Source organism: Globicephala melas, chromosome 1, assembly GCF_963455315.2.
Source record: "Globicephala melas chromosome 1, mGloMel1.2, whole genome shotgun sequence".
Taxonomy (NCBI): Eukaryota; Metazoa; Chordata; class Mammalia; order Artiodactyla; family Delphinidae; genus Globicephala; species Globicephala melas.
In genome coordinates, this window is record NC_083314.1 from 89163625 (window position 1) to 89191332 (window position 27708).

The 27708-nt window shown below is 49.5% G+C and overlaps 1 protein-coding gene across 3 annotated transcripts; it reads right to left on the reverse strand.

Annotated features, from left to right (window-relative positions):
- Positions 1-129: 129 nt before the first annotated feature.
- Positions 130-24007, reverse strand: MOV10 (Mov10 RNA helicase). Of its 3 annotated transcripts, none has more exons than XM_030869029.3 (21): positions 23867-24007; positions 23446-23593; positions 10681-10884; positions 10196-10431; positions 9742-10000; positions 8021-8155; positions 7212-7380; positions 6288-6442; positions 5849-6025; positions 5591-5738; positions 5027-5185; positions 4665-4768; positions 4395-4492; positions 4079-4295; positions 3155-3272; positions 2742-2933; positions 2440-2514; positions 1177-1302; positions 1007-1095; positions 362-483; positions 130-273 (listed from the first exon to the last, which is right to left on the reverse strand). In XM_030869029.3, exons 2-21 carry the CDS (start codon positions 23580-23582, stop codon positions 188-190), a joined length of 3006 nt encoding a protein of 1001 aa, XP_030724889.1. In that variant the 5' UTR covers positions 23583-23593; positions 23867-24007; the 3' UTR covers positions 130-187. The 3 variants fall into 3 exon arrangements, with proteins under 3 accessions (XP_030724889.1, XP_060157230.1, XP_060157233.1); XM_060301247.2 differs by lacking the exon at positions 23867-24007 and adding an exon at positions 23768-23788; XM_060301250.1 differs by lacking the exon at positions 23867-24007 and adding an exon at positions 12572-12711 and having other exon boundaries at positions 10681-11428; positions 23446-23577.
- Between the last annotated feature and the right edge of the window lie 3701 nt (positions 24008-27708).

Here is a 27708-nt window from a genome sequence, read left to right on the forward strand (position 1 = left end):
TTGTGACAGTCCCACCCTCCCCTGTGAGGTCATCTTGGGAGTTCAGGAAGCTGGGGCCAGGCTGAAGAGACAAGGAGGCTTTTGCATAGAATAAGCTTTTTTTTTTTTTCAGTTTTACTTCCTCCCCCTTCCCCCAATTGTTAGCAGCTTGATGTTAGCAGCAGGGGAAGGGTCGGGTGGGCGGTCCTCAGAGCTCATTCCTCCACTCGGGCTCCACTTGCAGGGGCAGGCCCCCTTCACCCTCCCGCGCCTGGCAGTCGTGACTTTTGGGTCCTACAAAGAGAGGAGGCCAGCTCTGTTAGTAACTTACATCCTCCCTCAGCACTGTCCCCCAACCAAGCCCACCCTGGCCCAGCCATACCTGAGGTAGAGGGGCTGAGTTTGCTCAGACCCTGGAGTAAGTTCTGCCCCTGCTGCAGGTCCAGTTTGGCAGGGAAGGGGCACCCGGTATACCCCCCGTTTTCTTTACAGAACTCTAGGAATCTGTGGGGTACAGGGACATCCACACACACAGCTGCACAAGGCTGGCTGAGTACCAGCAGAGGCTGGAGGCCCAGCCTTGGTCCTGCACATGGGGCCTGTGCCTTGGGGCAAGTTACTTAACCTTGGCAAATGGGGATATTGTTAAGATAAACAGATTGGGGCTTCCCTGGTGGCGCAGTGGTTGAGAGTCCGCCTGCCGATGCAGGGGACACGGGTTCGTGCCTCGGTCCGGGAGGATCCCACGTGCCGCGGAGCGGCTGGGCCCGTGAGCCATGGCCGCTGAGCCTGTGCATCCGGAGCACAGCTCCGCAACGGGAGAGGCCACAGCAGTGAGAGGCCCGCATACCGCAAAAAAAAAAAAAAAAAAAAAAAGATAAACAGATTGGAGAGGCCTGCATACCGCAAAAAAAACCAGATAAACAGATTGGAAGATTAACTGAGCCCCAAGGGTGCTTCATAAAACTACAGCTGTCCTAGGCTGGGGGCTGTGGCCACCAGGAGGGATTGTGGGTGGGATGCTCACACTTTCCAGTCGGGGTCGTGGCCCAGCAGGAGCGGGTTGCCCACCACGATGAGCAAAGCCTTGGCCCGGGTCACAGCCACGTTGAACCTCTGATAAGAAGAAATGCTGGGGTCACAGCAGGGAAGAGCCCTCAGGAAGGAGGAGTCCCTGCCACCCCCCAGCCCCCGAACCTTGGGGTTCTTGAGGAAACCCAGGTTAAAGTCCAGATCCAGCTGCACAAAGCTCTGGCTGCTCCGCACGGTGGAGATGAGGATGACGCTGCGCTCCTGGCCTTGAAACTCTTCCACGGAGCCCACCTAGAGGGGAGGGATGGCCTTGAAACTCTTCCACGGAGCCCACCTAGAGGGGAGGGAGGCAGTGGGGGACCCAGGGACCAGCCCCGCCTCGCCTCAGTGAGACTGAGGGCAATTGTCACCGCGGAGTGAGCCAGTGTCCTGCTGGGCAGGAAAGAGGACAGGACAGTGCCATGGAAGCTGAAACCTGAAGGCCGAATCCAGTTAAAGGGATGGGGGCTCGAAAGGGTTCTAAGCAAAGAAAACAGGACTGCAAAGAACAATAACTCAGCAGTGTTTTTCAAACTTTCCTGAAGATAATCACTCAGTACTTGTTAAAAATATGTAACCTTAGGGGCTTCCCTGGTGGCGCAGTGGTTGAGAGTCCGCCTGCCGATGCAGGGGACACGGGTTCGTGCCCCGGTCCGGAAGGATCCCACATGCCGCGGAGCGGCTGGGCCCGTGAGCCATGGCCGCTGAGCCTGTGCGTCCGGAGCCTGTGCTCCGCAACGGGAGAGGCCACAACAGTGAGAGGCCCGCGTAACGCAAAAAAAAAAAAAAAAAAGTAACCTTAGGCCCTAACCCAGACCTCCAGAATCAGAATTTCCATGGGAGAGGCCTCTAACTCTTAAAGCCCTGGGTGTCAACCCTGGCTGCACGGGAGATCACCTGAGGAGCCCGTAAAAGAACCTGATGCCCTGGCTCTGCCCCCAGACAGCCGCGTTAATTGGTTGGGTGGAGCCCTGGCGCTGGCAGCACTAAAAGCTCTCCAGGTGATTCTTATCTGAGAAAGAACTGAGCTGCCGACTGACTCAGAGGGTGGGAGAGGTGAGTGGGGACATCATCACATGACAGGTCAGGCAGGCTGGGGAGTCTGGACTTTCTCCTTAGGGCAGAGACCTTAAACTAGCCTGATCATCAGAATCACATGAGGTGCTTGCTAAACATGAGGGCTTCCCGGTCCCATCCCAGACCTACAAGTTGGGATCTCCAGGAGTGAGAGGCATGGGGAAAGCCCAAGTTTGTCTCAGGCAGCGAGGGTGCGGCAGGGACTTGGGCTGGCCTGCAGCAGTGGGGCAGGGACCCGAGGAGGTGTCTGGAAGTGGGGAAGAGACCGGGACAGAAGTCAGGGAGGGAATGTGAGACAGTGGCGAGGGTCACCTTCAAGTCCTTGATGTCATCCAGTCCCCGAAGCTCCTTGTCAAGTTTGGTGATGCAGTAACGAATTTTTTCCACCTGGAAGATGGGGACGGGTGCCTTTCTCTCATGCCATTACACCCGTGCAAGAGGGTGCCAGGCAGGAGGCCAGGGAGCTGGGGGGCAAAGAGGGAGGTGCAGCTGACCTCTGCGCTCTTTTGAGATATGGGGCCAGCGGAGGCCTGAGCCGGACCCTCTGCCTAGTGGTCTGGCTAAGGAGGTACCATCTGGGGGGACCCAGCCCTGATGGGAACTGAGGACCTGACCTGCTTCCGGTATGGAGAGATGACGCCCACGCTTCGGGGGCTCAGACGGGCTTTGCCCTTCTTGGAGGAGCGGGCCAGGAGCTGCTTCAGGTAGGAAGTCACCGTGGCAGCCTCTTCGGGGTTGAAGAAGGATGGGCTGTTGCCTTCACGCTCATCCTTGCCCATTACGCCGTGAAAGATGATGGGAAAGTCCTGGACACGGAGTCAGGGGAAACCCTCAGCTGGACCTCCCTGCCTGCCTCCCTTCCCTCCCACCCTCAAACCCTTCCAGGGAGTGGGGGATCCCAGGCCTAGGTGACAAAGGGAGGGGCTCGTGGCTTCCACTCAGAGCCTCCTGCTACCCAGCACCCTCAGTAAGAGGGAGGCTGGGGTACAGGGGTAGGACCCTGAGCCCCAGCCCCGCTCAGCCTCACCTGTCGAGGCAGACCCTCCCAGCGGCAGAAGCGCTCTCGGTCCACAACGTCCGCACAGGCCTGCAGCTCCCCTTCATAATACAGCTGGTTAGGAATGTCCAGGATGGTGGGGTGAGACCTGGGAGGCAGGAGGAAGGAAGAGCAAGACCAGGGGGCAGATTAGTTCTGCCCCGCCCTCAGGGACCTCCGCTCCACCTGCTTGGAGCTCACACACACTATCCTCCTGTCTTCCCGCCCACTGCATAGCAGACTCATTCAGCTACAGTTTTTGCTGCTGGGCACTGTTAACCACAGAAAGCAGAACCAAATGTGGCTCCTGAGAACATCCAATCCACAGATTTCATAGACCAGTCAAATTTAAGTGAAAACACCAAGAAATTAGGGGCCCATTCTCAAGTTTCAATTTTGTCAAGGAAGGACAATACAAAAGCAAGAATCACCTACTATCGCCATTATTGGATGAGATAAGGTGCTAAATCCAAAAATATCAGCGGTACTAACACAACAGCTAACAGTTATTGAATTCCTAGTGGACTCATCTAAGGAACTAAAGATGTAGGAACTCATCTGAGCATTTTAGATAAACGAACTCACTGACTGAAGGAAGCATAGCTCTTTAACTCGAATAACCATTAGGTTTATGAAAAAATACATTGTCCCTGTTTTTCTCATTTCTCCTTGGATGCCTAGAAACTTCACCTGGGACCAGCGTCAGATATATTCCGGTGTCTAGGAACCACTGACCATCCCGTGAGGTACAGATAAGCAACTGGAGGAGCAGGGACGGGACTGGGGAGAAGAACTCCCACCTTCCAGCTGATAGTCTTTCTGCATCACGCAGCCTCTGAGGACGGTGGGATGGAGCCGCCAGCTGCGCTTGCAGAGGGTGTGAAGGCAGGGGACGACACAGAGGGTGCGGGATACCTGTAGTTGCGTAGCAGCTTGGTTATGAACTGGGCGTTATAGCCATCAGGGCCCTTCTTGTACAGGGCATTGTAGGTGAGCAGCCGCTCCAGCAGTGAGTACCCCAGCCCATGCTTCTGGGTCAGTGGGCAGCGCAGCACAGGCCCCAGCTGCCGAGGGTCTCCTGCCAGCACCAGCTGCCCTCCTGGATTGTCTGCTTCCTTGACTTCCATCAGCCCTGGGAGATGGGTAGCGTGAGGAGAAAGGTGTGTGGTGGGACCTCCCCGATGCCATGTGGGGTAACACACTCGCAGCCCCCCGCCCCCGAGCCCCTTACCTGCTATGGCCACCAGGCTCTCTGGCTCCATGGAGTGGCCAGCCTCATCGATGAAGATGTGTGTGAAGTGATTGATGGGAAACTGGGCCGAGACCAACCTGGGAGGTGTCAGGCCAGGCAGGGGTCACATCCAGGCACGCGACTACCGAACCTGAATGCTCCCCCAAGCTGGCCCTCCCCCCAACTCCCCAGGCACCATTCTTCCGCATTTCCCCAGCCCGCTACCTCTTAGCACACAATTTAAGAGATGCGCACACACACACTTCCCACCTGCTGGCAGTGATGAGCGTGGTAATTAACACACGATATTCCTGCAGCTTCTTCTTGGAAGGAAACACGTAATCCCCCTTCTTTGCATCCCAGTTACAGCAGGGCTGAGGGTCGTGCAGGGAGGGGAGTCAGCTTGCCTCCACATCCATTCTCACCCTCGCTCTGGGTCTGGGCACCCCCCCTCAGGCAATTTTATTTACCTCTCTCACTTTACACACAGGGAAACTGAAGCCCAGAGAGCAGTCCTGACCCACCCAAGGTCATACAGCGAGTATCAGAATCCAGGTCTCCTAGTTTCCTGGCCCCAGCGTCTACCCAGAGCAGCACCCGCCACCCCTTGGTCCCCCGCCTTCCCCAAGTACCTTGATGTCCTCAGGCACCATGCGGATATCCCTGCTGGGAGCCAGGAGGCGGTAGATGGAGCTGGGCAGGTGGACCCGGAGGCGTTGACAGAGGAGGTCGGCCCCCGAGTTGGACGGAGCACAGGCCAGGATGTGGGCTTTGGGCAAGTGCTTCACCACCTGGGGTGGGGATGAGCACAGTGTGGGAAGCAGCTTCTGGTCTCCAGGGGGAGGGGAGAGGGAGAAACATGCCTGTGACTCAGGGTGGCGCAGTGTGGCATCTGCCTCCCATTGCTGAGGGAGGGAGTGACTCAAGAGGCAAGTTCAGATCGGCAGCCCCCTGCTAGTCCAGCCGCCCTTTAACGCTGGAAAACTGCTGCCGTAATTATACAAGGCTACGGTGATTGAGACGTGCAGTACCCAAGCTGCACGCCCTGCTCGACAGCCACACTGGCCCTCGAGGCCAGTTCGAGGGCGTGCGTTCAGGGAGCCGGAAGGAACCAGAAGGAACCAGAACCTGGGGACAACTGCTTTGTCCCGGGGGGGAGTCAGAGTGTAGGCCACAGGCCTGCGCTCAGGCCCCACCTGCTTGATGGCTTCCACTAAGGTGACAGTCTTGCCAGTGCCTGGAGGCCCAAAGATGATGTACGGGGCGGGGCGGGTGGTACCCATAACAATGTGCTTCATGGCCTGCAGCTGCTCCGGGTTGGATTCCAGACTCCGGTCGTACAGCCTAGCGGAGGGGCCACAAACACGATATTGTCCGCGTCCAGGCGGCCTCCCAGACCTCGTCCCCTACACCCACACTCCAAGTGGCCCCAGAGCCCCTGCCCACAGTCTCACTTGAGCTTCACATCTGAGGGCAGCAGCGGGACCCCACGAGAGGCCACAGGGAAAAGCAGGGGCCACAGCGGCCAGCGCCCCGTCAGCTCCAAGGCACGGTGCTGCACCCGCAGGGGCTGGCGGTTGAAGGTGAAGTTCACCTTGAAGGTCAGCCCATCCACAAAGCGGCTCAGGAGGCTTTGGGAAGGGGGAGAGAGAGGGGGAAGAATTCCAATTGCGGGGGTGGGCAATAAAAGGCCAGGACTCTCCATCTACTCCAACTCCATTCCCTTTCCCAGACCTCCAAGCAATCCTCCAGGAGAGGAAGATGGTGAGGCATCTCAGGGTCCCCCTGCCCTGTCCCTGGGGTCCCACTCACTCTGAGGAGAAACACCCTCCTCCCTTGGCCTCCGGGACACCTGCAGACCTTCCTGCAGCTCAGGGCTCCCCCAACACCTACCCTGTGGAAAAACTCAGCTTGACCCGGTCCAGTTCCACCTTGTGCACAAAGCCCTTGTAGGTGACGGGGTCCTCCTGGTGTGTCTCAGAGGACAAAAGGGCAAATAGGTGGTCACCCCGCAGCACTGAGGGGCGGCTCTCGGCCACCCCGGGAACCTATGGGGCACGGACAGCGGCAAGCTTCTAACCCGGAGATGGCCAGTGGAGGGCCCACTCCAGACCCCAACTGAGACACAGGTTCTGAGGATCTACCCTCTACCCCAGGTTCAGGGAGCTTTGCCTCTTTCCTCTTCTGCCAGACAGGGCAAGAGTCAGGGGAGATGAAGAAGGGACAAGTCTGCCCACGGTGCTCAGAGATGCTGAGCCCAGGAATCCTGGAAACCCTCCAGGGCATGATTTCAAGACTTGGAGGCCAGCTTCCCAGCAAGTCCGGTTGCCCTCTTGGCCAGCTCTGCTCCTACTCTGCCTTTAAAATCTTGTTCAAAACTCAGTTCCTGTAGGAAGCTTTCCCTGATCATCCTCACCTGCCGTCCCTTCTCACTGAGTGCCTTTCTCGGCACAAGTGTGCAGGAATCCATTCTCGTGTGTAATTCCGGGCTTAGATGTATACATTCAACATCTGAGAGCAGGAGAGGGCTCTAAGAATTATCTAGTCCAGCTCCATGCTTTTCAGGTGAAGGAACTAAGGCCCAGAGATAGCAAAAGACTTGCCCAAGGTCATGCAGCCAGTGGTAGCAAAGTCTAGACTAAAACCCCAGTCCTCCCTATTGCCTTGCTCTGACCCCTCTTTTGGGGCCCAGATGCCCACTCGGCAACTTGCTGAGCCCTCTGGACAGGAAAAACTTCATCTTCCTTTTGTTCTTCCCACAGCCTGTGGGTTGGCTAACTTGAGTCCATCCTCCCTGCTACCGATCCAACCCCTGACCTCCAGTGTGAGCAGCCCGGGATTCTGGTCTACGGGGTCCCAGGTCATAGGCACCGACTCCAGGTCATAGTGCCGGATGTCATGCTCCATCTGCAGCTCCTCCAGGTGCAGCAGTAGCCGGAGCTTCACCTCGTAGTTCCTCCACTTCAGGGGTGTCTCCAGCTGGGCCCTGGCAGTGATGGGTGGGGGGGTTGGAGGGAGGGGACGGGAATGGGATGGGTCAGGCAACCCCCATGTCCGGGAGCATCCACCCTCTCCCTCTGCAGCTCTGGGACTATGAAGACATCAGGAATCGGGGAAGACTAGAAGGGCAGAGAAGCAGATGGGGGTCAGAGGACTCCAAGAAGGGAGCCCCTGCCCCCCAAGCTCAGACCTGACTCGCATTTGCACTGTGGATCCTGGAGCCTGGAACATCCTTTCTCCAAGATCCTCCTATTACTCACACGGTCACCTCATTCAAATGTCATTCTCTGCTCAAATGTCACCTCCTCAAAGAGGCCAGGACTAGCTGCCCTCTGCAAAATAGCACAGCCCACCCCTTACCCTGCTTTAGCTCTTTAGTTAACTCTTCACAGCACTCATCACTACATGAAACAAGATGACAGATGCTCACTTTCCCCACCTAGGATGTCAGGGCCATCAAGCGAGGGATTCACCTTGAATGGTGCCTGGCACATGGCGCGTGCTCAGTAAGGGGATAAATGAGCTGAGCACAGGAGGCTGAGGACAGAGGCATGGGGCAGTGGGAAGAAGCCAGTGGAAAAGAAACATACAAAGCAGCACAAGGGGTGCAGAGGGGTGGTACTTACTTGATCTCAGCAATCTCCTTTGGGGCAGTGAAGATACTTGTTCCCTGAAGAAGGATGGGGAGCAGCTGCCGGAGGCGGGGGGGTGGGTAGTATGTTCCCAGTGCCATACTTAACTCCAGGTCATAGCTCTTAGCACTGCAGGAGGGAGAGAAGAAAAGCTATTACAAACACAGAGACCCTTCACCTTCAGAGTCTCCGAGAAGGCCCCTCCCTGGAGGAAGCACAAGGCTCTGCTTCAACACTATTGCTGAAGGGGGTCGGCAGCCTTTGCCCTAGGAGACAGGACTCACTGTCTCATGAGGCTGCTCACGCCAAGGTTGGACCATCCTCATTTTTGGAAAGCATGATACTTGGAAGCATTAAAATATATATATATATATATATATATATATATATATATAGGGAATTTCCTAGTGGTCCAGTGGTTAGGACTCTGTGCGTCCACTGCAGGGGGCCCGGGTTCAATCCCTGGTCAGGGAACTAGGATCCCACAAGCTGCGTGGTGTGGCGCAAAAAAAAAAAAAAAAAGTATATACACACACATATATATGAATATAGATATGTATATAAACAATACATGTTCATCAGAGAAAAAAAATTAGAAAACAGGTAATAAATAAATGAGTAAATAAACAACATTCTCACCATCCAGGGATAACCAATGTTAACCTTTCAGCATGCAGCCTTCCAGACATTTTTCTTTGTCAAATTGTATTATACACATATATTTTTACTTATGTACTTACTTACTTACTCACTTAACTTTTTGGCCCTGCTGCGCAGCACGCAGAATCTTAGTTCCCTGACCAGGGATCGAACCCATGCCCCCTGCAGTGGAAGCTCGAAGCCCTAACCACTGGACTACCAGGGAATTCCCCTACACACACTTTTTTTTTTTTTTTTGTAGTACGCGGGCCTCTTACTGTTGTGGCCTCTCCCATTGCGGAGCACAGGCTCCGGACATGCAGGCTCGGCGGCCATGGCTCACGGGCCCAGCCGCTCCGCGGCATGTGGGATCTTCCCGGACCGGGGCACGAACCCGTGTCCCCTGCATCGGCAGGCGGACTCCCAACCACTGCGCCACTAGGGAAGCCCCATTACACACATATTTTTAACAGAAAGAGCACAATGGTCTTACGGTTTGCTCAGTATTTTGTGAACACCTGGACATGTCAAAAAGAGCTGTTTACACGTATATGATTCCATTCATATAAAATGTCCAGAAGAGGGAAATCTACACAACGTAGATGAGTGGCTGGTTAGGGCTGGGGGGTGGGGATGGGGAGCAGAAGGGGTGATAACTAAAGGGTACGCGCTCCTTTTGGGGGTGATGAAATGTTCTAAAATGGATTGTGGTGATGGTTGCACACATCTGTGAATATACTAAAAGAAGCACAGAATTGTACACTTTAAATAGGTGAATCGTATGGTATATGAACTGTTTCAATAAAGTTGTTAAAAAAGAGAGAGAGAGAGAGAGAGAGAGAGAGAGAGACACGTGTCCACCTTGGCTCACTGATAATCCATCATATAGTCAAAAATACTTGACATTTTTTCACACTGTCCTCATATCTGCTTTTCTTCCTAGACAGAAAAGGTCTCTGAGGTCTGCAGGAGTTAAGAACTCACAGTTAGGAAACGGGGCTCTGTTTTCTTCCCAAGGGCCCACACTGTGGTGTTGGGACACCCCCAGCCAGGACTGGGGTGGAGGGAGGACTTACCGGTCGGGTCTCTCTCCTTCCTCTATCCGGTTGGTCACCACAGGGTTTCTCGTGATCTGGGTCCGCTTGAAGGGAGTCGTGGGCTTCAGTTGTGCTGCCAGGGGGCTGTGGGCCACGACGGCCAAGAAGCGGGCAATGTAGAAAGTACCAGCTCCTTCTGAGCCTGGCTCCCCAGGTCCTAGCAGCTCCCAGAGCACGGTGGCTGGGAAGTAGCCCACGAAGCTGGTCTTACAGTGGACATGGAGCTCATAGCATTCACCTGGGAGAGGATGGCTGAGTGAGTCAGGGTGGGGAAGCGACCCTCCCACCAGCACCCCAACCCTGACATTCCCCCCCAGAGCCCCATTCCAAGGTAGGAGACCACGGGCCAGCAACAGCACGTTCCTGAAGCATCAGACCTTCCTAGGGCAGGACTCTGTCCACCAGAGACTCTTTCCTTTGGGAACCCACTCACCAGGGCCCAGCGGGCAGGGCAGCTCCCGGTCTCCATTGCAGAAGGCAAACTGGGGGGTCCGGCAGAATGGGAAGAGGTGGGTGAGGGTGACAGGCTGGGTTCCTCCATTCCGAAGCCTCAAGGTCAGCACCTCCTTGCGGTTCAAATCCAGGCGGATAAGGAGCTGCCCATCTCGGGCTTCATGGGGCCCCTGGACCTCCACGTCCACCCCATGTTTCCCGTGAAGATACTCGGTCCTGGGGAGAGTGGGAGTCAAGAGCACGGCTGGGGCCCGAGCAGCCAAGCCTGGGGGTTGCCCTCGGAGAAAGTTACAGGCTTGGGGAGGCTGGCCAAGTGCCAGCTGTGCTCAGGAAACCCATCCCCTCCCCCAGGCCAATTAGCTCCTTTCCTGCCCTTCCCCCAGTCCTTGTAGGATGGAGCCTTACCCCAAGCAGAGGCAACCGCCTCTCTCCCCAGCCAGACACGCCCCCTACCCCGTCACACACCTGTCACAAAAGATCGTGGCCAGCAGCGACTTGTGGTGTTTGCTGATCTCCGACCCCGGCTTCATTCTCCTCTTTTCTGGGAACCACACGTCGGCCCAACGGTCGAGCCCGAAGAACCTGACCCGGGTCTTGGTGACGTAGGCCAGGTTGGCAATCTTCATTCCATACAGCATGGAGGAGAAGCCAGGGGCGGGGGTCCCAAAGCTGCCGGGAGCAGAGGAGACTGGGGAGTGAGGGACGAGGGCAGCAAGCTGGGGAGGGCATCTGAGGGCCGCTCTGTGCGGGACAGGACGGGGCTGGGAATGGCAGGAATTTTTAATGTTTTCAGGGAAGGCAATGGGACACCCTCAAGACAAAATATGGTTGTTTTAAACAGCAGGCGGTGGACGGTGCACTTCTAAGGAGAACAGCCCAACGATGGGCTATTGAATTGGAGGACTAAGGAAAGAGAGAGAGAAAGGAAGATTTGTGGTGGGGGGCAGGGGGAATTGGGGACAGAAAAGATACAAACACTGAAGCGGAAAGAGCTAAAGCTGAGGGGGAAGCCGAAGAAGCTGATTCAGGGGGGTGGATTCGGGGTCCAGCCTGCTGGTGAGGAGTGAGAGAGGGGCAGAGAGTACAGATGTCCAGGGTGTGTGGGCAAGGTGGCTGATCAGACAGCAGTTTCCCCCTGAAGTCATAGGGTGCAGGTGGAACCCAAGCAGGAGGGAAAGGATCCTTCTCCAGAGATCAAATAGCTTGTTTGGGCCTAGAGAAGGTGAAGACAGGGAAAACTGGTCAGAAGGACAACAACCTCGAGGTGCAGCGCCTGGAATTCAGTTTAGTCAGCTCAACAAACACTTACAGAGACCTGTTATGTGCCAGACACTGCGCTAGATGCTGGGGCTTCAAAGAGGCCTCGAGGAGCACAGACGGAACACATTCGTTCCAGCCCGCTGCCGGGAGCTCAGCGGGGTGGGGCTCAGCCCTGGCGGCTTCCCCGAGAAACGGCGTCAGAACTGAGTCCTGAAGGCTGAATGGGTGTCATTCAGGCGCAGGGGGAGCACAGAGTGGGAGCCCAGGAGCGGGCGTCTACCAAGAACACGTGCCGAGAGGCTGTGGGGACCGCCCACTCTGCCACTAGCTGAGCCATCTCGGTTACCTCGCAGAGCCTCACTTTGCTCCTCTATAAAATGGGGATAATGGCAGACTCATCTCCCGGGGTGGCTGTGAGGATTACATGAGAGAAGGACACTGTGGTGTCCACTCAGCCCAGTGCTTGGCACATAAGATCTCAGTAAGGTGCGCTCTGATTAGTATCACACCCCGTCTGGTGGTACTAGAGTGAAGAGTGCAAGGAAAGGATTGGCTGGAGGCAGCAGAGGCGGGCAGGGACCAGGTCTTGCATAGTTTTGCATGCCAAGCCACGAAGCCTGCACTTGACCCTGAAGGCCAGAAGCTCTCCTCCTTTACTGGCACCCAAGAGCCAGAGGACATTCCCACGTGCGACACACTTCATGGACACATTCAAGATCTGGACAGCTGACCACCCACCCTCCATGCTTTGTAGGGAATGAAAGGAAATCCTAGCTCCTAGGAACCATGGTAATGCCTATTTGACTATTAAGGCTCAATCAGCATGGTCACTCACTAGCATATATAAGATCATTTATGGTTACGGACATTTCCCTGGTGGCCCCTGCCTATAACTCTGCCCCTCTCCCTCCCGCCAAGCAAATGAGTGATACCATTCAGAAAACTTTGAATCGGCTCTGATTTGCCTTAGAGAGATAATAAATCATTTGAAAACACAATAGAAAATGCTCAGGAAATGTTAGCTACTATTATTAGTATCCTATTAGTAGCAATAGTAGTACTAATAGTAGCAGTAGTAGTAAGAGTAGCAACTTACTTTCGGCCTGCACCAGAGGCTACACTGTGGTTACAGAACCACCCCGTTGGTGGGTTTTAAGCAGGGGAGTGGCAAGATCATATTTGCATTTCAGATCACTCAGGCATCAGGATTGGAGGATGCATTTGCTGGAGGCAAGACTGTAGGCAGGGAGACCAGTTAGAAGAAGGCCATTGCAATCGTCCAATTAAAAGATGACAAGGGCCCAAACAAGGCAGTGGTGAGGATAGAAGAGGGGACAGATCTGATATTGAGAATATAAAATTAGCAGAATTTGGCTTTGGACAGGAGAGGGAATGGAGGCTGGGAAGAGGGAAGGAGTCGAGGACAACACCCAAACCAATGGCTTGGTTTCAGGAACTATTCCTGAGATAGGAGGTAAAAACAAGAGGAGGAGGAGGTTGGAAGGGCTGACCACAACATTTGGGTGTGGACATGGTCAGTCTGAGATCCCCGTGGTCCGGAGGCAGCTAGCTCCATGAATCAGAAGCTGAGAACTCAGGCCAAAGTCAAAGCAGAGCTTAATATTAGGGAGACGTCAGGCAGTAGTTACAACCAGAGAGTGTGAGTAGTCTGAGAACACCTGAGGCCAGCATAACCCAGGGAGGAAGAGAAAACAGCAGGTACCACTAAGAGAGGGAGGAGAATCAGGTATCAGGCTCAAACGCTGCTGAGGGGTCCAGGCAAAGGGACTGAAATCAGGGCGTCATCAGAAACTTTCCCCCCCGGGCCCCCTGGTCAGTGAGTCACTAAATTCCATGGATCAGGCGCACACTCAAATGCCGACAGATGCCAGACTCCACAGGTATCTAATACCTGCAGCCGTCTCAGGCACCTGTACCGTCCCATTTTTGAGTCCTTAGTGTAAGAAGGACATGTGTAGTCCTACACATGTCCTTCTTACACTAATATACTATAAGCTACCAGAAGAAAAGTGCAGGTGCTCTCAAATGCCCTGGAGCTCTCAGCTTAGTGCTGGGGAGGAAACGGAACCCTGAGGGGACTGGACAAACCCAGGAGCACAAGTCCTGTCTAAAGCGGGGAACTGCTACTCATCTCCAGACAGACGTTGCCAGCAGGGAATGCAGGCCCAAGATGGCCAGATCTGGCTTTTAAGAGAAGTCCAAAGCACAGTTTTAAGGTGAAATCTCCTATCTTTGCCAGCTTCTGCATGGACACATGGGCAGGAGGAACTCAACTTTACAAGTTTTGCAACTTCTACTATAGGTGCTACCGCGTAAGTAACTTTCAAATTATACCTCACATCTATTACTACTACCCAAATTCACTTGGTCTAAGGTGACAGGCATAAAAAATTAAAAAAAAGTTTTTTTTTTTTTAAATCACAAACTTAGTACATACTAGTTGAGAAAAGCACCAGTTCCTTTACACATCTAGTCACCTAGATTTCTAGGGGAAAAAAAGATGAACAATAGAAAAACTGAATATTCAACTTAAAGAGCAAACTCCAATGACCCAGAAGTATGAAAAGATGCTCTAAAAGTAGAGAAATGCAAACTACAGTAAAAAACGAGGTATCATTTTATTTCCATTAGACTGATAAAAAAGGAAAATAGGCACAACACGTGTTGCTATGTGGAAAAGAAAACTCACATACACTGCTGGTAGAAAAGTGAAATATTACAACCTTTTGGAAAACAATCTGGCAATATCTCCTAACATCTGATATACAGGTATCCTTTAATTCATGAGAATGTATCCCATGGAAAAGAAAAGTACCAACATATAAGAACATATGTGCAAGGATGCTTACTGTAGAGTCATTCTTAGTGGCCAAGAATTGAAAACGAAACCAATTCCCCTTAAATAGGGAGATGGCTGAATAAGTTGTAAACATCCACACTACAGAATATTACACAACCATTAAAAAGAATGCAGCACACCCATTCAAATGACTAAAATTTAAAAGGCTGTCAACAACAAATGCTGACAAGGATACAAAAACACCAGAACGCTTGTGCGTTGTTGGCTGGAATATAACATGGTACAATCACTTTAGAAAAAGGTCTGATAGTTTCTTGTAAAACCAAACATATAACGTAATGTTCTGATTTTTAATGAAAAGAATATATAACTATATTATGCATGGAATAAAAATTCATTAAGCAAGTAACATGACTATAACATCTAGTGTAGACCTAGCACTGGTATTTATCCAATAAGTACTTGCTGGGAGAATGGGTAAAAGAAGTATCAAATAATTCCAGACTGTTATTTTATAGATGAAATAGGTAACAATGCAAACATTGAACCTCTGGCTGCCACACAGCACTGCTGTGCAATGGCTTGGAATGTTAAGTGTCAGGTTATATATATTGTCCAAACTTGGACAGCCTAACCCCAGGCAAGGTCAAACCAGAAGACCAGTCCAGAAGACTTTGCTGCCACCACCAAAAGAGGTTAAGCAACTTGCCCAAGATTAAAAAAAAAAAGTAAACATTATCTATCCTACGACTCAACAATTCCAACCCTAGGTATATCCCAGGAGAAATGAAAATATATGTCCACAAAATGACTTGTACAAGAATGTGCATAGCAGTTTTATTCAAAATAGCCCCAAACTGAAAACACTGTCCTTCAAACTATGATTTACACACACACACACACACACAATTTTTGGTTGCACCGTGCAGCATGTTGGATCTTAGTTCCCCAACCAGGAATCAAACCCGGGCCCCCTGCATTGAAAGCATGGAGTCTTAACCACTGGAACGCCAGGGAAGTCCCTATGATTTATATTCGGTGGTAAAAAGCAATTACTGATACAACAACATGGGCGAATCTCAAACACATTATGCTGAGTGAAAGATGCCTTACACAAAAGAGTACATACTACATACTATCTGATTCCATTACATAAAGTTCTAGAACAGGTACTAACTCAGAAAAAAAAAAAAAAAGATCAGAGCAGTGGTTGCCTCTGGGTGGGTAAGGGTGAGGACTAAATAGGACAGGAGATGAGGGAACTTTCTGGGGTGACGTCATATATCTTGATAGGGGGTTGCACACAGGTATATGGATTTGTTAAAACTCACAACAATACATTTGAAATTTGTCTATTTCACTGTCGGTAAATTTTACTTAAAAAAAAAATCGTAAACATGGGAATTCCCTGGTGGTCCAGTCATTAGGATTCCATGCTTTCACTGCCAAGGGCGTGGGTTCAATCCCTGGTTGGGGAACTAAGATTCCAAAAGCTGTGAGGTGCAGCCAAAAAAAAAAAGGAAAAAAATGTATATCATAAATTTTGAACTGTTATAGTTAATAATGATCATAGTGATGTGTTTAGGGGTGAATTGTACTGATGTCTGTAACTTAGTTTGAAATGCATCAAAAAATTAATATAGCTAGATGGGGAATTCCCTGGTGGTTCAGTGGTTAAGGCTCCCACTTCCACTGCAGGGGCACGGGTTCATCCCTGGTCAAGGAAGATCCCCGTATGCCGGGGATCTATCTATCTATCTATCTATCTGGATGGATAGATCGATGGGCAGGCATGTGTCAAATGCAAATTAAGAAGTCCAGGTGAGGTGAAACTGAGCAGGATCCTGTGGCACAAAAGTCTTTCTGTGCCCCTTGTTTCTTGTTTGTAGAAATAAGTTTCATTCAGCCTCCTTTACCTTCCCAGAGTTCCAAAAGGCAGATTCAAACAGTTGCTAATCAGGGAAGGAGGGAATGCAGAAACAAGGGGGTTGATGTGAAGAAACAATAGTGCAGCCTTGGGGCAGGGTCCTGGTTCCTCCTCAAGGAATATACATAACAATACCTTGGAGTTCTGTAGGAACTTAGGCCACCACCCAGGTGGATGACCGTAACTTCACTTCACGCTGAGCACGAGATTCCTGGAGCACTGCCCTGTTACCTCACCACCAACCAAACAGAAGAAAGTCACACACCTAGAAGCTCTCATCCCAGATTTTGCCTGTTAAAACTTCTCCCTGAAAACATCGGGGAGCTGCACAAGCCACCTGTTTTCCTTGCTTGGCCCTGTAGTAAACCTTTCTCTGCTCCAGACTCTGACGGTTCGGTTTGTTTGGCTTCACTGTGAGCGGGACACACCAACTTGTGTTCAGTAATAAGGGTATATGATTGTTCACTGTCAGATTATTTCAACTTTTCTTTATGTTTGAAATTTCTCACAACAAAATGTTGGCAAAAAAACCCCAACAATACATTAGAAGAATATACCAGACAATTAGGAGTCATTTCCACGATGTATTGATGAATAAGAAAATCAGGATATGGAAAATGTGTTTAACATGATTTTTTTAAAATAAAACAATAACAAACAAACAAACCCTGATTGATATGAGTTACCTGAGTGTGGAGCAGAATGTGGAAATGGGGGTGGGATGCTGATATGAGAGGGGTCCACGACAAAAAGGATTAGATCATCATGATCCCACGTCGGTAAACTTACATAGGTGTGATGTAACTAGAGTCGGGCCTGCCTTATCCAGGGGTTCTGTATCTGAGGATTTAACCAAGCACAGACCAAAAATATTCGGAAAAAGAAGTTTCCAGAAAGTTGGAAAAAGCAAAAATTTAATTTGTTGGGCTTCCCTGGTGGCGCAGTGGTTGAGAGTCCGCCTGCCGATGCAGGGGACGCGCGTTCGTGCCCCGGTCCGGGAAGATCCCACATGCCACGGAGCGGCCAGGCCCGTGAGCCATGGCCGCTGAACCTGCGCGTCCAGAGCCTGTGCTCCGCGGCGGGAGAGGCCACAACAGTGAGAGACTCGTGTACCGCAAAAAAAAAAAAGAAAAAAAAAATTGAATTTGTTGCGCACCAGAAATTATTTACATAGCAGTTACATTGTATTTACAACTATTTACCTAACATTTACATTGTATTCGGTATTATAAGCAATCTAGAGGTGATTAAAGTAACCCGGAAGAATATGCTGCAGAGGTTATATGCAAATACCACACTATTTTATGTCAGACTATAGCACCCTCAAATTTTGGAATTGGCAGGGCGGGGTGCGTGCGTGCATGTGCGCGTGCGTGCGTGTGTGTGTGTGTGTGTGTGTGTGTGTGTGTGTGTGGAGGGGGCGTGGTTCTGGAACCAATCCCTTTTGAATATCAAGGGATGGCAGTATGCATGCATAAAGAGATGTCAAAGAGTGGTTACCAAAAGTATTAAAAAAATATTTAAACAGGACGAATACCTAGCATAAAACATTAAGGGCTCCCACTCCCTCACTCCCAACTACCTGCTTAACTGTTCGATATATGTATTTTCCAGGCCCTTTTCTATGAATTTAAAAAAATACATTTTTAATTACGCATATTTTTTGTGTGCTACCCATACTTTTCTACAACAGACTTCTTTCACCACCATGGACAGCCTTCCATGACAACATTTTACCAAGCCACCTCTTTTGAATGGCTGCAAAGGATAGCACAGTATGAATGCATTGTGGTGTGCTTAACTATTTGTTCAGTGATAGACAGTTAGGCTGCCTACAATTTTTGGCTATTTCAAACGTTACAATAACCATCCTTCTGGATCAAAGAGAATAATGAACCTTTACTTTGATAAGCTTTGCCAAATTGTCCTCCAAAACAAGTTGTACAAACTTACATTCTCACTAATAAGAATTTGAGAGAACCCTTTCCCAGACCCTAACATCAGAAATCTTCAATCCTTTAAACTTTTGACAATCTGATAAGGAAAAGAATGGTATCTTGCTTAAATCTGCATTTCCCTGATCATTAATATAATCAAGTATCTTTCCTTCTGTGTATTAGTCATTTATATTTCTTCTGTGAACTGCTTGATGATCTTATTTTGCCAAGCCCTATGGACTGTTCCTCCTGCTTCTGACTTCACAGCTCCTCTCCTGGTCCATCCCCTAAGAGTCTGCAGGAGTTTTCAACAAACACAAATCAGATAACGTCTCCCAACTAAGTCTAACCCTTTAACATGGCCCACTTGGATGCACCACAATTAACAATGACACATCAACAACACAATAACATCATCAACAATAGAAAACATTTATTGAGCACTTACTTTGTGCTGTTCTAAGTAGCTACTTGCATTAGCTCATTTACTCCTCACAACAACCCTTTGAGGTAGCAACTATTATCCCATTTTACAGAAGAAACCGAAGAAGAGGTCCACCCCACATCCATTCTAAATGGCACCTCAGCCATTCCCAGCTGTTGTACTGCTGCAACTCCTTCCAGACTTTTCTGCCACCGTTGGACATCCTTGGTCTGTAAAGCCCTGCCCCCCGTTGTTTGTTGGGTGAAAAATGACTAATCGTTTAGACCCAGTTCAGGAAAGCCTACTAGCTCGAGGAATGGTATTTCAGAATATCAGATTGTTACCGGTAGAACGGCCATTCCTCAGTTCTTGTCCTCTTGAGGGAAAGAATTCAATCGAGAGACAGAGAAGTTTCAAGCAGCAGCAGTTTTTAGGTGAAGCAAAAGAACCCTCTCAAGAAGGGAGGAGAGCGGGGCTGTCTGGGAACCAGAAGCAGCCCTGCAGTGAGCATAGGGTTGGTTTTTAGAGTGGTGAAAAGTCCCTCCCTGTGTCCTGCGTCATTTGATTGACAAGTTGATTGACAGCTTTAGCTTATGTAACTTTTCTCCTTATGCATAAACTGCCACGCCCCACCCACAGGGGGGTGGAGGTGGGGCAAAAATCGCAAAGCTGATTTATTATAAATACAGCATAACGAACCCTGGGTTACTCTGAGTCATCGCTTAGGTCTTGGGGCGCCTGCGATAACCGGTGATGGCAGTTTGGAAAGTCCATTGGGTTTTTGATACCTTGCTTGGTCATGAAGCTGGCTGGAAACTTAGCGGTCCTTAACCAAAAAAGGGAGGATCTCTGGGTGTGTTCTCGTCACCAGTGTCCAGGTGGGGGAGGGAAAGATGAGCCTGTCCAGGATGGGGCAGGACCACTCATGCCTGACTAGCTACCTAACAAGATTTGGAAGCGATCTTAAGGGGACATATAGTTCTGGGATTTACAAACTGTGGGTTGCAACTCTCATTTGTGGGCCAAGACCAGTACTTGCAAAACTGGAGTAAAATAGAGTAAAAAATATCAGAGGGCAGCGAGTGAAGCTAAGTACTGTTTCAAGGACACTAACTGTTGTGTGAAAGCTGTGTATACTAGACCCCAAAGTAAAATGTATTTTTTACTGTGGATAGAGGTCCAGAATGATCTTTCTAAAAACCCTGATTCTGTCAGTCTCCTACTTTGAAAATTTTTGTGCTTTCCTGTTTCTGTTAAGATTAAAAACAAAACAAAACAAAGAAAAACCCACAACGCCTCCCCACGGCCCACAAGGTCCTGCCCAGTTCAGCCCCTGCCTTGTCCCCTGTTCTTGAGAGTTCACCCGCAGCCTTTTAAGGTGCTACTCTCTCAGTCTGGACTGCCCTCCCCTTGCTTTACATCTGCTAACTCCATTTATCATTCGAGATTCTGCTCAAACATCACTTTCTCCCAGAAACCTCTGGTTCCTAGACTAGGTCAGGTCTCCACGTTATATGCTCTCAAGCATCCTAGACTTTTTCTCACAAGCACTTATCACAACAGAAATTAAAAAGCATTTGGTTTTAATTGCCTCTATCTTCCTTAGTTAAGTCCCTTCTGTGTATCTACAGCAATTCACACAGTTTTGCTTTGCTCATAGGAGGCATTCAGCCAATATTTGTTGAATAAAAGAATGTGTCTCTTGCCCAAGGCAAGAATCATCTTCTCTAAGAAACTTTTCACGATGCCAGTACTTATTCCATAACGGACTCCTAACCAGCATTGTTAATGATAGCTACCACTTCCAAAGCCCACGCACTCTGTTACCCAGGGGAAATGCTTTACCTGTGATATTTTGGCCTCACACAACCCTGAGAGAAAGGCAGTATTTTAAACACTTAACAGTTAGGGAAATTTGGTCAAAATCAAATGCAACTAGTAAGTGGCAGAGTCAGGATTTGAACTCCAGCTCCTGTAGTACTGAATGACATGTTTGTCTACACATCTGCCACTCCCTACTAGACTACACTCTAGAGGCAGGAACCAAGGCCCAAGCAAACCGCAGAGCCCCCATTAAATATATTTGCTAAATGAATAAAGACAGATGGGAAAAGTTAAGAGTTGGGAGCAGGGCACTTCATAACATCATAAAATAACCTAGTTGGAAGGGACATATCCCGCCCAGGGAGGAAGCGCCCCAGAATTCCTGATACCAGGTGACTTGCTATACCTCCCCTACAGCCTTTTCTCGTATAGATCAGCTCTACCTACTAACTCAATTAGATTCTGGAAGCTTCTGTTGAGCATCTACCACATACAAGGCTCTATGCTGGGGACTGAGGGAAGGTGCCAACATGACGAAAGGCCTGTTCCTGCCTTCGGAGGCTCTACAGTCTTGTGGGGAGACAGTCACATACTAGCTCTAACACAAGGCAGGGTGTCATCTGGCTATAACCAAGAGTGAAGTATAAGCTATGAGAGCCCAGAGGAAGAAGCAATGAATTCCCATTGGGTGGATGAGGGATGACGTCATAGCATAAGAAAGTTCTCTCTAATCAGAACAGAAATCTCTTCCACCCGGTGGTGGGTGAGACGGCCTTTTTTATTGGCCGCGTCACTCGGTTTGCTCAGTTTGCGGGGATCTCAGTTCCCCGACCAGGGACTAAACCAAGGCCGGGCAGTGAAAGCCCAGAATCCTAACCACTAGGCCACCAGGAAACTCCCCAAGGGGGCCATGTTGAGTGAACCCAGTTCTGCCTTCTGGAGTGACACCAAAGTATAATCCTTTCCCCCAGGACAGTCTTTAAAATATTCAGGGATAACTACCTTGTCCTCTCCAATTTTTCTCAAGGCAAACATTTCTCCCTTTCTTTGACTGGGTTTCACAAAAGAATGAATCAACATGTTAGTCTTTCCTCCTCCTCCAAGTACTAAGATATCTAGCCTTCAAGGCCAAGGCCGAGGTCAATGCCACCTTCTCCATCGAATTCCCTAATAATTTCACGGGAGTGGTATCTTACTTGCCTAAAAACAAGTACATACTAAAAAATGACTTTTGAAATCCTGTAAATTCACCCATAATGTACAGTAAATGTGGTTTTCTATATGCCTGTTTGCGGTTATCTGACATAGCCTGTTTTCCCCCAGTATTGGAAGATATTGTGTAACTTTGATTTAGAGATGACAAAGACTCTCTCCTTGACTAAACTTTAGTCAGGCCCCTCTGAACCCTCTTCTGCACTAGGCCTCAACTTTGCCCCGCTCCCAGCCCCTTACTGTCTCCTCTTAGTGATTTTCCATCCATGACCCCCTCACTCTGCTCTTGGTTATAAATTCCCAACTGTCTTTGCTGTATTGAGAGTTGAGCTAGATCTCTCTCCCCATTGCAATACCCCTACTGCAACAGAATCAAATAGTCTTCCTCACCATTTAAACAAGTATCAGAATAATAATCTCTTTAACAGAGCCAAAAGAAGTCACAGACTTTTGTTCAGAGCCACTTATTTTTTTGGACATAGGTGAATTCATGGATGTGAAGTGTTGATGATGTGACTCCATGGTAATTGTTCTTTCTTTACTTTCCTCCAGAATTTTTCTTATTATCTCTATTATAATCGTCATGCTATTTTACCATTTATTATAGTACACTGTATGCATATCATAGCCTCTTCTGCTCCCCTGGGATTGTGTATTTTTCTTTAGATTCCCCACAGTGCCCAACACAGTGTGAGGACAAAAAACAGATCATCATCTTTGCTCCTTCTTCAGATGTTGCTCAAGCTTGTTAATGTCCCTCTTAAAACGTGACACTCATTACTGAAAACGATATTCCAGAAATGATCTGGTCAATCTGGAGAATCACTTACCTTCTGCCCATCACACCAAACCACACTTCTATTAACACAGTCTAACACTTCTTTGGCTCTTTTAACAGCCATATCCGCCTTTTGGTGTGAGAAAACCCATGGTCTTTTTCAAGAGGACTGTTAGTAAGCCTAAATTCCCATCACCCAGTATTTATTTCTGTAAGTCTTTACATTTATCCCTTTAAAATTGTTCCTTGGTCTTCGGCCCAAGACTGCAGCCTGTTGATAGAGGAATTTTGAAGCACAATTCTGTGGTTTGAGAAAGAGAAGTCTCTTTGATTTTCACTTGGATGGCAACAGGCAAGGGGGACCAAACAGCCTTTAGCCACAGGATGAGAAGGGGCCTCCAGGAGACTGGCCCCAGCCCGGGTCTCCATGGAGAAGCCACAGGTGCTAATGGAGGTTTGGTACGTATGCAGTTTGTGCCCTTTTCTTCTTCCCCGAGCTCCCTGAGACTCTCCCTGCTACACGGCGTCTCTTCAGCTCTCTGGGATAGTGAACCACCGAGGAAGCAGCCCCTCGACGAGGGGGCGGGGGTCCCCGTAAAGCTTGCGCAAGCGGGGATAGCCACCAGCAGGCAGCTCGCTCCCCGCGCTTCCGCGAAGCATGGGCCCTCTCCCGAGCTCCCCTCCCCCACGCCGAGCGCTGCCCCCCCCCCACCAACCCGCTCCCGCGGGCGGCGCGTGGGCGCAGCACCCGGCTCCCAGGACTGGTCCCGCGCCGCCGGGGGAGCGGGATGACGGGGAGGCTCTCCACAGGGACTCGACGCAGGGGCCCGGCCCGGGCAGAGCGGGCGGGCTGCGGGCGGCGCTGGCGGCGCGGGCGGGGCGTGGGCACTGAGCGGGAGGGGGGACTGCGCGGCCCCGGGACCGGCCGGAGCCACTGGGGGAGCTGCGTCCCTCCGCGCCCCGGGGCGGGAAGGGTGGCCCCGCCGCCAGGGTCGTGGCGGCAAGCTGGGCCCGCGATTTGGGACCGGGGAGTGGGCCGGCCCGTACCTGGTCTTGAAGTCCTGGTTATAAATGGTCCGCAACCGCTCGCGATCTGTCTCCCTGTCCAGTCCCCGATCGACCAGGAAATTCTCGAATCTCTGGCCCGTCTCCCGAAGCTGCCGGCAGCTGAACTTACTGGGCATCGCGGCGGCGACTGCGGCCCAGGCAGGAGGGTTCGTAGAAATGAAACTGAAAGTCGCCGCCGCGGCGGGAAGTTGGCGGCCCTAGGATGAGGGTGCAGCAGGGGAGAAACCCCCTAACTCTGACCCCTGATCCTGCAGGCTCCGTTCTCCCCCCACCAGGGTTCCCTCCTCCGTTCTTTTCCTACCTGAGCCTTCCCTTCGGTCTCTTCGTCCTATCCCCTCCCCCTCTTCCCATTAACTCTTTCCTAAGGAGTCTGACCCCTCCCTCAGGGCCCTCCCCTTACCCCAAGCTCCCTCCCCTGGCTTCCAGCCAGAATCCGAACGTGGCTATCGCCTGGGGCCCCCTGAACCGTCCGGGAGGACTTCCTAGCCTCAGCTTGGGCTACTCCCACGCCCACCTCCCAGGACTTCGGGACTTATTGAAAAGCAGGGGAGCAAAGGGCAGGGACTGGGACCTGGGTCGGCTGCAGCTGGACTGGGGCGGCTCGTCCAACACCTCCCCCAGACAGCCTGGGACACAGGCAAGTACGGAAGCGAGCGGTACGCCCCCCTCCCTCCCCCATTTTCCCTTCTCGGGGTTTCAGACGCTCGGAGGAAGGCGTAAGAGCCAAGAAGTTTGGGGGGAAAGAACTAAGTGTCTCTGATAAAGGTGAGTACGCGTGGGAGGGAGGGACAAGGGGCTCCGCTGGGACGAAGAGTCATTACTTTTCTCTGTCACGTAGGCTTCGTTATGTGGAGAGGCTTAAGCCACATATTTGGGCACTTAATTGCACTCCAGTCTGTATTACTCTTTAATTGTTACTAGTATTTAGCTAAGGGTTGCCCTAGTCATCAAAATATTAGCTTCTTGAGAGCAAGAGACTGTTATGTTAGGCAATAAATGGTTAATAGCTACAGCATCAGTACCAGGAAGAGAAGTAAAAGAAGTTTCAGAAGACGGACTGTTAAGACAAACTAAAGGGGGTAGGGCTACAAGAACAAACTTAAAACAAGCCTCAGCATCTATTTATCTTCTGAATAACAAAAACACATACACTAGGATGGAGCAAAGATAATAAAAGTTACAGTAAAAAAATCTTTAAACAAAAATACCAGAGTTCCAAATATATCCAAGGTGGTGCTGTTCTCCGAAGTAATTCCCTGTAGGAAGCCACACGCTCTGTCTAACCTAGTGTGAAGAATGCCCAGAACCCAGATCATGCTCCAGTTGGGCTACCCCTGTACCTTTTCCCAGGCCAACAACCAACTAAAGCCAAGAAAAACAGGCTTTAGCAACAGGAAATTCAATGTCAGTGGGAACCAAAGCTACAGGGAGGGGGGAAAACAGAACAGGGGAAAATCTTGTCTTAGAAATTGCTTATTCAAAGTAGGGGTAAATACTAGGAATGTAGCCAAAGATTTTATCTTTTTTCTCCCCCAATTATCTGGTGAGGCCTGAGTATTAAAGAGAGTGAACTCCTCAGAACTGCATTGTTACTTACCATTTCAAAAACCTATCAATCACCCACCATACCCAAACTGAATGTCTGGCTCCATTGTTTGTTTGTTTTTTTAACATCTTTATTGGAGTATAATTGCTTTACAGTGTTGTGTTAGTTTCTGCTGTATAACACAGTGAATCAGCTATATGTATACATATATCCCCATATCCTGGCTCCATTCTGATCCACAAATCTAAGCCCCCATTATTCCTGAGTACATAACCTCCCCCTTCTCTAATTATGCCTGTCTCCTGGATGTTCACAAAACATACACAAATAGCTGTAGTATAGTAAAAACATGGGTGAAAATGTGATGTTATGTGGCTTGTTACAAGGGAACCTCTCTAAACCAGCTTCGTCTGGAAAAATCCACTTCCCTTGGAGTTGTAATCGTTATTTTCACATGTGACTGTCTAGACGGCTAGAATGGTCTTCCTTCCCACCTTTCACAAACCAGCTCAAGTCTCACTTTCCTGAAGCCTTCCCCAAATCCATCTGTACTTACAAGTATCTGACTTTAAAGTGGTAAGGTTGATTTTAGTTTGGGACTAAATAAGCACCGAAGGCAATCTGAAAGTTAACTCTGGCCAATGACATTACTGGAACAAACCTAGAGCCTCCAAAGATAACCATACTTTGGAGAAGAATGTTAAAAGCCCTGTTTTTTTTCAAAATTCACGTTACTCTAGTTACTTGGATTCTACAATTCAGCATTTGAATTGTCTCTAACTATGTATTCCACTAAGACTACTCTAAGGCAACTAGAAACAGCCCTTAAACTGAGATGCTGAAATTGGTCAGTCTACCACAGACCAAAGGAATGGCTGTGGCAGGTACAGCTGAGCCTCGTTACTTGCAGATTTTGTATTTGCAAATTCACCTACTCGCTAAAATTAGGAATCCCCCAATCAATATTTGCTGCACTTTTGTAGTCGTCTGTGGATGTGAAGAGTGGCAAAAAAAATTTGAGCTGCCCAATGTGTATGTTCCCAGCTGAAGTGGAACAAGGCCATGTCCTGCTTTCTTGTTTCAGGCTCATATAATAAAAATCCTTTTCGTGGTCTATTTTGTGGTCACGTTTTTTGTTTTTGTTGATTTCGCTGCTTAAAATGGTCCCCAAGCCTACATAGTGCTGAAATGCTGCCTAGTATTCCTAAGGCTGTGATGTCCCTTAGAGAGAAAATTCCCATGTTAAGTTCCTATGATAGCATTAGCTGTCAGCGTGAATTCACTGTTAATGAATAAAAATGAATATTAAATAAGGTGATTTAAATAAAAACATATAAACCAAGATTATGTATTGATCGGTTGACAAAAATGTTGTGACCAGATGCTTGCAGGAACCTAACTCTGTATCTCCTCTAGGAGCAATGTTTCAATATGTGCTAATTCAGTGTTTGCTGGCAACTTTACAGAACATAACCACAGTAAATGAGTCAACATACGTAAGAATACTTTGTGATACATTTGGTTTCTGCCCTCAGAGGGCTTAGATCTATACGCTGTTTTTTTTTGTTTTGCTTTTGGCTGCACTGCACGGCTTTCAGAATCTTAGTTCCTGGAACAGGGAATGAACTCGTGCCCCCTTCAGTGGAAGCATGCAGTCCTAACAGCTGGACCACCAGGGAATTACCTACTCTGTTTTATACTCTGTTCAAGCGAGAATTTTAGTTAGCTTAGCTTAGCTTATGGGACCAGCCAGTTTTGTTCTATATTTACCAGTCTTTCTTTCTTTCTTTGATTTCCCAAGTAGTAAGTAGCTTGGTAGTTCTATTTAAATTATGAATTTATAAGCTGGCATTCAGATTGTATCAGTCTTTTGTGAGTTTGGAGAAAATGTGCCAAGGTTTGCTAAGTATCTCATGAATCTAGATGAGTTCTAGATTATAAAAAAGAACAGGCACAGCTTCCCTGGTGGCACAGTGGTTAAGAATCCACCTGCCAGTGCAGGGGATACGGGTTCGAGCCCTGGTCCGTGAAGATCCCACATGCCGTGGAGCAACTGAGCCCGTGGCGCCACAACTACTGAGCCTGCGCTCTAGAGCCTGCGAGCCACAACTACTGAAGGCCATGCACCCAGAGCCCATGCTCCAAAATGAGACAGGCCACCGCGATAAGCGGCCTGCATGCCGCAACTAGAGAAAGCCCGCGTGCAGCAACGAAGACCCAACGCAGCCAAAAATAAATAAATAAATAAATTTATTAAAAAAAAAAAAAAGAACAGGCACTACTAGAACTAGGCAACTAACAGAAGCACAACCATCCAGGCACAAATGAAGCAGTAATTTCAAAATTTCAGCAGTGTAATTTCAAAATTTCAAATATAGGAGTGAGGCCTCACAGAAAACTCCTCTCCCTCTGGCTGGGAAACTTTTGCCCTAGGATACCATAGGCTGATTTCAGCAGTGTGGTAAAATAGACACAATTCAAGCAAATTCTCTGCTGAAGGAGGTTAAGGAAATCAGGAGGTCTGTGTAGGACTTGGCAAGGAGAGTTGACCTCCAGTTATATAAGAAACCAAGGGCTTTAGATGGCCAAGAGATTAAGAGTCTTTACAAAAGTCTGTATGGACTAAGGAAATCTATGGGGCAGGCTGATGGGGTTAGTAAGTTAAAGGCAAAGGCCAGAATGCTTGAACCTGTACT